The sequence below is a fragment of the Haliotis cracherodii genome, unplaced genomic scaffold (genome assembly GCF_022045235.1).
Source record: "Haliotis cracherodii isolate W230 unplaced genomic scaffold, xgHalCrac1.p SCAF_1, whole genome shotgun sequence".
NCBI lineage: Eukaryota > Metazoa > Mollusca > Gastropoda > Lepetellida > Haliotidae > Haliotis > Haliotis cracherodii.
The window spans coordinates 48,004,204-48,013,892 of NW_027266264.1; the positions used below are offsets into that span (position 1 = coordinate 48,004,204).

Genomic DNA, 9,689 nt, shown 5'->3' on the forward strand with positions numbered 1-9,689 from the left:
GTGTATTTGTGTTGGTGTTGTATGTTGAGTTTTATTCGTCTACAAAGTGAGGGTTAAAAGAGGAGGGGCATATTTGTCCCTCTGGCATTCAGGGGGTTAATCACAATGTCTATGTATGTGACATGTTCAGCTTTTAAAGCAAAGAAAATGTGTTATTTGCTATGGAACAAATAGATACTCATAAAGACACTCAAACATCATCACATATCTAAACGGTATATGTTTTATGCTGAAATGGGCACAATATTTATAGTTTAGTTTGTCTATTTCTAAATCAGCTAGTTGTACTGCCGAAGTAAGAGTCAGAAAGGGAAAGTTTACGTACGTAGGTTTAAATCAGCAGATATTGTAAATTAAGCAAAAAATTAAGAAAAGAATCGGTCGGAGAGATAGAAAGATCAATTGTCTAAAGATGTACCATGCTTGCTCTTTATATAATCATATGATGGATCACGATTTCTTAATCGTTGCTTTTGGGAACCTATAGTTATAGTATTTACAACAACACTTTGGCAGTATGCACCTAATTTGAACGAATTAAGCGATTGTGTGTTTCAACAAGAAAACAATAACAACAAAGGAAACATTTCACAGGAGTTCCCTTATCTGAAAGCATCATGTCTTGTTGAATATGAACCTTTATAAGCTTTACCCCGTATTCGTCAAGTTCTAAACGATATTTATTTGCTATTCTTGAGCGCATTACAGGATTGGTAATAATAGCGATACTTCAGCCAATGCGATGTATAGATTTGAAAATGAGTGGCTCGAACATATGAAGATCATTTCAAGTTACGTATATTTATACCTATCTCCGGGACCCGTGACGATCCGGGGTAGAATAGGTCTTCAGCAACCCATGCTTGCCGTAAAAGGCGACTATGCTTGTCGTTAAAGGCGACTAACGGGATCGGGTGGTCAGGCTGGCTGACTTGGTTGATGCATGTCATCGATCCTAGTGCGTGGATCGATGGTCATGATGTCAATGACTGGATTGTCTGGTCCAGACACGATTATTTACAGACCGCCGTCATATGGCTGGAATATTGCTGAGTGCGGCGTTAAACAAAAAAACAAACAAACAAACCTATCTCCAGGCAGATCTTACACGTACCGACGTTTTGGTGTATGATTTAAATATTGTATATCGGAAGAGGCACTTTGAGTTGATTAGTGAGTGAGTTAATGCGAGTATTTCAGTTAAAGACGTGTGATGGGAACTCCCAAGACGCTGCAGGACTTAAAATATACACTACTTTGGTGAAACGCACCAAGATTAATAATCATTTTGAATCTGGAATATGAACCAACGATCATGGCTTTCTGACATGTGTGTTGTACGCAACTCTTCACAATACAAAAGACGACATCCCTTTTGATTTTGATTTACAACATACTGTGGAAATAAAGCATGGTTATCAACGCATTGTGTTAATGACATACCTATTAGTAGCCTTTTAAGTGAAACGGAGTACATATAAGTTTAATTTGTATCCTGAATTTAACCGAATCTTTATTGACCATCGGAGAACAAGCTATGGATGTATATGAAATATTCATAATTAGGTATGCTTATTAATGTTTATGCTGATAATTCTCAAGAAAGTGTAACTTTAAATTTACAGCAAGTATAATATGCAACGCAATGCCTATTTGTTATTTCAAACCTTTTTATTGGACATGTAAACAATCTTTAATTTGCCACATCTGGTAACTTGTTAACGACCGATTACTAGTAAAATGGGGTAAACATGGGTATACAAAGAGAAATGTCCATATGTTTCTCTTCTTTTAAGTTGTAATGTTATTTTCCTATTCACACATTAAATACTTTTCTGTTATGGTATGTCACTGCTTGGTGTGGGAAAACAGGCATAAGACCTCTGTTATAAATCCGGTGATCACACGTATTGCCCAGAGTGTAAGAATTGTGGCTAATTTTATAAATTGGGTCCCGGAAAAATCGTTGGATCCATGCAAGATTTAGTTTAATGGCAATTTTGACATTTGATGACACCGTTGACCACGACTGGTCACAGGGAGGAGAGTTTCTGGATAAATCAGTTTGACTATGAACACGTTTTACATGTTACGTGTTACATACAAATGTATCATACATTGTAGAATAATATCCTATGTATACGATCGAACGGGTGTATCGGTCAAACTGTATAAAGTATAGACCTAATTCGACTTAACTGACGCTTTTATAGTGAGATAATGAGTTTGTGAGTTGGTGAGATTTGAAGAGTATTTAAGATATAACGCGGTGTCTCAGCGAGATGTGAGAAGGAAGTGATTCACTTCTTAGAAGTTTATTATATAATGGGTACGTTTGTCGACAGGATAAAGTCAGCGGATAAAATGGTATCCGTTTGAGCCATATACGGATGAAACTGCTAATGCATGAACGGTACTACTTTCAGTGTTTACAAACAAACATGGCGTCGCGGTAGGCGATCGAGACAGAATTAAACATCGGAATCTGGAAACTATTCGAATAATCTTATTCATTATCAAAACAATAATCAAAGATACTGAAAATCAGTGTCTAACTGGAACGAAGCGGAGATATAGACTGCGAACATTTTAGCGAGGACAATAGGCCCACTACCCTGGCGAGATCAGTTTCCATGTTTGTTAGCCTCTGCAGCTTGGGGACTTTTCCCAAATATAATAAATTTTGGTTTGACCCAAATATGCCCGAATTGTTTAATTGTTTTGTCGCTGTGTGTAAATCTGACTCTGCACTTAACGAATGGATTGACGCGAAAGGGAAGTAGAAACAATATGTGTAGGTAATTGTTATTTTGACTGTATGTAGTTACGCCACTGTCTAAGAAACAGGTTTCAGTCGAACTATATTGACTGTTGGCACTATTCGATAAATCACTGCCTTTTTGCGTAATGCGCACATTCCAGGAAAAATTGCAATGTTTGCACTCTTGTGTGTTTTGGGAAGGTATGACACGTCAAGACTCGCTAAATACAATGTTTATTCCTATTACAGGATATATGCCATCCCAAAACACACTCGCGTGATAACCTCTATTTACCAATATTGTGAAACCCACAAACACTGGTATGGTGCTGACAAGCCTAGTAACAAAAGTAAGGCGGACCTGGATTCGAACCAAAGATCACAGGTTGCTGGCATACCTAAGGGACGCAACTCTGCTGAGCAAATTGGGGCGCCTTAGACCACTAGGTCCTTTTAATGAAGATGCAGCAACACAAAGTTCTTGCATGAAACGCAAAAAGTTCCCAAGTTGTATATTACCAATGTTTCCTTGACGTTTTGCAGAAGATCCTATATCCTAGCTTGGCTCCAGAACGTTATGTGGAACGTTATGTTTTAAGAAATACAAACATCCTGAAAATCATATTTGCAAATGAGTGTAGCCTCAATTTGTCTAATTGGAGTAATGCAACCATATATCGTTCAGGTTGGGTTCGTCACTGAGTAGTGTTATGAGAAAGGTAATTACAACAATATTTCAAAATCTTTAAAACTATCTGAAAGTCCAATAATCCATCATCGCCTCGATTTTTAAAGTCTAATGCATCAAAGCAAATATTTTTATTTGTTATGAATGTTATTCTGTGTGAGGTTCCATACGTCTTGTTGATCTAATGTTGATCTGATTATTAAATGTTTGCTTATCTCGCTATGTGACATAACAGTACATTGAACACACTGGGCGAAACATTCCTGCAGGAATACTTTCTATAGTGTAAAGAAAACAAAAACAAGCAGAGCGCTCTGCAGAGGTGTACCCTATCCTTCCAGAATACGATTGTCGTGGATCTGAATCTAAAATTTACCTACACTATGATCCATAGTCTGCCTGGACCTCCCGGTGCCTTTTGTCTTCATCAAACTGAGTAACGTCTACGTCACTTTGAGCTTTCCTACGACGTCAACTTGAAACTCGGCGTTAAACAAATGACGTGTTGCGTTACTATCTAGATATAACCTAAATTACTTTTATGCCACGTGGATGCGGGTGTTAGCAATGACATGAGAACAAAAGCAACAAAACCCTTTCCATAATCAAGCAAAAATAAGAACGAATAAGAAATATCTGCTAAAAGCAGAGGCTATTGTACAATACCGACTATATGCATTTATTAATCACCATAAAATAGTGATGATACCAGGTGTTCGCGAAAAAAGGTGATCTTCTCATTCTCAAAAGATGGCACCTGTTATAAATACAAGCAAAAGCAAGTCAATTGTTCACCTGACAAAGGGCACGGCAACATATCGTACACGTCAAAATAGGGAAACCTTTACGAGAGGTTTACTTGAATGTTGTAACCCTGATCATAGAGCGTTTCAGTAAAAGTCATTTGACACTCTTTGAATTCGTCTTAGAAAGAACATGCTCGGTTGTACCTCGAAGGTTTTGATATGTAGACACCAAAGGCTGGAGCTGCAGGAATATAGTTCGACATAAAGGGGAAGTTGACAACAGGAATGTTTTTGTCTTGTAGATACTTTTCTGCCACTTTGTCGCCTCTCTTGATGAGTCTTGTGGATAGTTTTTGTCACCCTGAGTAATGATGTATATACTCCGTATTTAAATATAGAGGCGGTGTCTCTAGTATCTCTATTACAAGCTCATGTATACGTGTGTGTGTGTGTGTGTTTGTTTGTTGTTGAACGCCGCACTAAGCAATATTCCAGCCAGTGATTGACAACATGAGCATTTGATCCACGCAAATGAGATCGATGACATGCATCAACCAAGTCAGTGAGCCTGACCACCCGGTCCCATTAGCCGACTCTTACGACAAGCATGGTCGCCTTTTACGGCAAGCATTGGTTGCTGAAGACCTATTCTAACCCGGGCCGTGTGTGTCTGTGTGTATAAACATGCATTCTGATGTATTTTGGATTAATACAAACAAACATATAAACGTAATGAGAAGTGTCAGCCGGTACATTTCCGAGCGAATCTCAGAATGATACAAGGTTGATGAAAATAGATTCCGTTTAGGGTGTATACACATAAACTATATCAATTTATAATCTCATAATAAGAGGTAAATACAGGTACCTTGGAGATAGTATCAAAACCATTTGATTAAGTTTAAAAACGTGAGGCAAAAACACACACAGAACGCTTAAGAATAATTCACTGATATCTTGAAGTTGTTTAAAATGGTTTAAAGCGGCATGAAGTGGATACACCTGAAATCTGCTTGCTAATAATACGTATAGAACGTGAAGAATTAGACGAAAGCAATTTGAAGTTTCAGTGTGTGTCAGAGTGAATATAGCACATGTAATCCTTAACACAATACGCAATATCCGGAAAGGTCACAAACCAAATTCAGGTGTGTTAATATCTCTCTATTTATTCTTCTGGCAACATCTCACAAAGATCTTCTTTAAAGACATAATATAGTCAAAGATTACATCTATCGGAGGGTACGCATTTTTATCATCTGGGATATGTCGACTCCGAATCAGTCTGTGTTTAATAAAAAGTGACCAATTCTCAATGGGTTATGTATTTGCTATTGATAAAGATTTGCAAAGGCGATAGCTTCGAGGTCCAACAATGTGTACTATGATTAGATTTCAATGAAAGAGAACTTAGTGCACAAACATGATCTGTTCAAACATGTTTATATTTGACACCACCACATTCCAGAAACTCTGGCGAATTAAATATCACAGTTTTATTATAAGCCTTGATGACACCATATAATTTATAATACAATTGTTGTTATTACATTTTCAGACTAATGAATACATAATTGTTTCACTTCAATTGAATTATGTGTATTTCAATAATTCCAATATGTTAAATGAAGTTCTTTCATATTATTTAGGTCTTTAGAATTAGTTAAGTTGCATGGCAGAAAATAGTATGATATTGTTCAAGAAGTTACTTGAACGTGAATGAAATGGAATGCCACCCATTTGAAATGATAATTTACACTCATTCCTTCTGTATGTAATTACTAGTATTCGGAGGTAATGTTTCGATTCAATCTCTAAGTTTCATTCAAAAGTGAAAAATATGTACACCTTATTATTTGACATATTAAGATTTTTAGATGTATGTCACATATGGCCTTGAAACAACGTGTGACTGTCTATAATGATATATCTACATTCATTATTTGATGTGATTGTCTATTTGTTATTATCTGCAGGCGAGTACCGCTCCAACCAATGTGACCGAGTCAACTGTATACCCTGTGATCAGCGGTATGGAAAGTGCAGAGGGAGGCCAAGTGGTATCTACCCTTTCCACACTAAACGTTGGACCCCCACTTTTGTCACATGTTACGACCAAAGAAACATTGCTCAGGACGACTGTCAAGTGCCTACTCCGATCTTCTCCCCAGAGGTACACGACTGTGTGTCCCTCTTTGAAGTACCCAAAGGCAACGGTGGACTTCGTCCAGACTGCAGCTTCAGAGATGATGGTTATTATCCAGATGAGCAAGGCAGATGTGGAATCTTCTTTGAATGTAGAGACGGAGAATTTGAAGGCTACGATGAATGTCCTGCTGGGAAGGTCTTCGATCCAGTGAGTCTAAAATGCCAATCGTTGGAAATTGCTGCACCTCCTTGTGGAACAGGTCAACAACCACAATGTTATGACCGAGATGATGGCTTTCATGCTGACCCCTTTGGTAGATGTACGTACTACTTTGAATGCAGAAGGAAGAAATTCATCAGATACAGAACATGTGATTTTGGTTCCTTTGACCCCATCCGACAGGAGTGCATCATTCCAAATGAGCTTGTACCCAGACCATGTGGACTCCTTCCTAATCCTTGCGAGACAAAGTCGTCAGGGTTCCACCCTGATGCCAACACAGGTTGCAAGAGCTATATTGAATGCAGCAGGGGAATTCTTATCAGGAATGGCACCTGTCCTGCCGATCAAGTGTTCAGTAGCGTAAGTGGTAAATGTGATAGGCAGGAAAACGCAGCAGAGCCTTGTGGACTCACACCATCCTGTACAAACAAAAAAGATGGGAAATATTCTGCATTGCTGAAAGGATGCAGTTTCTACTATGAGTGTTCCAATAGGAAATTCATGGGATTCAAGCAGTGCTCCTATTCTCAAGGAGGGTTCTTCTTCAATGAGAAGACGGGCAAATGTGACTTCCCGCAGAATATCTGTCCACCATGTGGTTATAAGTGGTGGGGCTGGTAAGTTTTAATATCCTGGAGATACATTGAAATTCCATCAAAAATATTATACATTTAACTAGACGGAAACACGATAACGTCTAATGATCTGGTAGACTCTTTTCTAAATTACGGATTGGTTGATAAACTCTCATAATAATCCTGATAACTTTCCATAAAATCATATTACTGTGACCAATTGCATGACATGTTTTTTTTAATTTTGACGACGTTTTGAGTGATTAATATATACACATTTTATGTGTTTGCAGCTAATATTTATTTTCAGCTATGAAGATTATCCTCAAAAATAATCTTTAGTTTCGCCTGAATAAAAACCTTTGTCACCAGGGAACGAAACAGATGGAAACCTATCCTTAACAAGTTTGACATCTAGTTACTAGTCTAGTTTAGCGACCAAATTAGCCCTGTAAATAATGCATGATAGATTAATCAAACACGGATGAAATCTGGAAAGCAGGTATGATAAAATGGAAGGACAATGTTTTGCTAAATTACTTTTACAAATTGCATGCAAGACATGATTGTTAACCCCTTTAAAGCAGATAACGTATCTCTGTAAAAACACAAAGTTTGTAAATGTTATTCATTAACATTCTGAACGATCTAGATATACCATTGTCATGTCCTCATTAATACATAATTGACGATAATGTCAATGTTATTATTGTTTGTACTTGTATGTTTATTGTTGAGTGTATGTTTCATGTTGATTGACTATTACCTGAAGAAAAACATAGTTTCGGACTGTGAATAAATGGTACACGTAGAAAACATAGATGAAACAAATTGTCAAAACAAGTATAATGACCATGAGGTTCTGGGATGATTTTGTTGTTCAAGAAAAAAGGTTTAATAATTCAAATATTCAAAAGGAAAATAGAAGGATTTACAAATACGTTGTTTTATACATGAATTGTTCAGTTTGAAGACCTGTCGGATACACTTTCAATCGATAATGTTCATAACTACAATAAATAATCTGCTATCAAACTTTTCTTTACTTCATAGGCAATCATATAAGACACGTTTTAGTTATTTTATAGAACGACATTGTCATCATAATTATCTTCCAAGCTACAAAGGGAACTGTTTGATCTGCTTGGAAAATCGGTTTGGAAAGTAACAACGAGAAAGGATGCTTACGGACCAAACCATTTAATCAGTTCAAACATTGTCTAATCAGGTAGCAGGTTATCAGTTCAGGTCTCATATCATATCTCAATCTCGTTTCAGTTCCCGGGCAAACTCTTTCCGGTAACAGTGCCGCCATCTTGGATGTCATCCCTGTGAGAATGTGATAAGTGCGACTGCGTGAACGTGATCGTCTCCTCTATATAAATGCTAGAATATATGGACGATAAAACATATACATATATTCTGCCTTAATAATCAATAAGGCCTTCCCTCTCAGAATGATCAATATGTAAATGGTCGATTGCATTGTTTTGTGTTTCAAGAAATACTATTTTATGAGCTATTAATTAAATAGGAACTACTTAAAATACGTTGCCTTACTTACATTTGAGTACTTGATCAGTCACCGAGGTGTAGGTACTAAAGTGGAAGGTGTACAAAATATGATTATTTAGAGTAAAATATAAAATATTCAAACCTGTACAATGCTACCAAAGAGACATATTACAGAGAGCAGGGAAGGTCCTTATGTGTATCATATGATTAACTTAATGTGCTGTATATATGACATATGTACATATGTAAAAATCAGTTGTATGATCTATATTTTTCCAGTCCAATCCTACGATCTCCAATGAAATGGATTGAAGTGTACAAAGTATACATATATATATATATATTCCAACACGTAATCAAAATAAATTTTATAATATACTGAATCCGTGGTTTGTTCCTATGTGAAACATTTTATGATTGAAACATTTTTTACTTGATGAGTTTGGCTTTAGGGTCGTTTTGACCCGAGTCAGGTATATTATTAGGTTTAAATTTAATGTTGGAGGAATGCTCAAAGTAGTGCAGGGTATAAACCTTTCACACATTGGTGAAGCCTTCGAATAAAAGTATAGTACCCACACACCAAGAATCATAATCGGGGCGATTTTGATCCGAACAGAGAACCAACGAATACTGAAAGTCTGCATATCACACACCGCATCGTTGATCACTAACGTAAAAGAATGATAACAGTGAATGAGTGAGTTTGTTTAAATACAGCTTTGAACAGTTATATCAGGAAGTGCCCGCTTTTGGTGGGGGAAAGCCCGAAGTGATACAAGTTTGAGACGGTTATAAATACCACTTACATGCATTCAACGTCCACTGGTTTGGTGCTTACATACCTATGAACACAGGCGAATTTCGGATTCGAACCCACGATCACAGGTTTCCGGCATGCATAAGTGACGCAACTCTGTGCAATAAATTGTGGAACTATATACGACTAGGAAACACATGACCCCCACATGATTATGGAGTAAGTAAATTCTAAGTACTTTCTGATGTTGTGTTCCCAACTAATGAATTTACA

The 9,689-nt window shown here is 37.1% G+C and overlaps 1 protein-coding gene across 1 annotated transcript in view; it reads left to right on the forward strand.

Annotated features, from left to right (window-relative positions):
• Positions 1–8,444, forward strand: part of LOC139464940 (uncharacterized) — a 52,770-nt gene extending 44,326 nt beyond the window's left edge. Inside the window, exons 3-4 of the mRNA XM_071246559.1 lie at positions 6,172–7,183; positions 8,420–8,444. Of these exons, the coding sequence (XP_071102660.1) occupies positions 6,172–7,183; positions 8,420–8,444 (1,037 nt within the window). The remainder of the gene's footprint in view (positions 1–6,171; positions 7,184–8,419) is intronic.
• Positions 8,445–9,689: the final 1,245 nt, after the last annotated feature.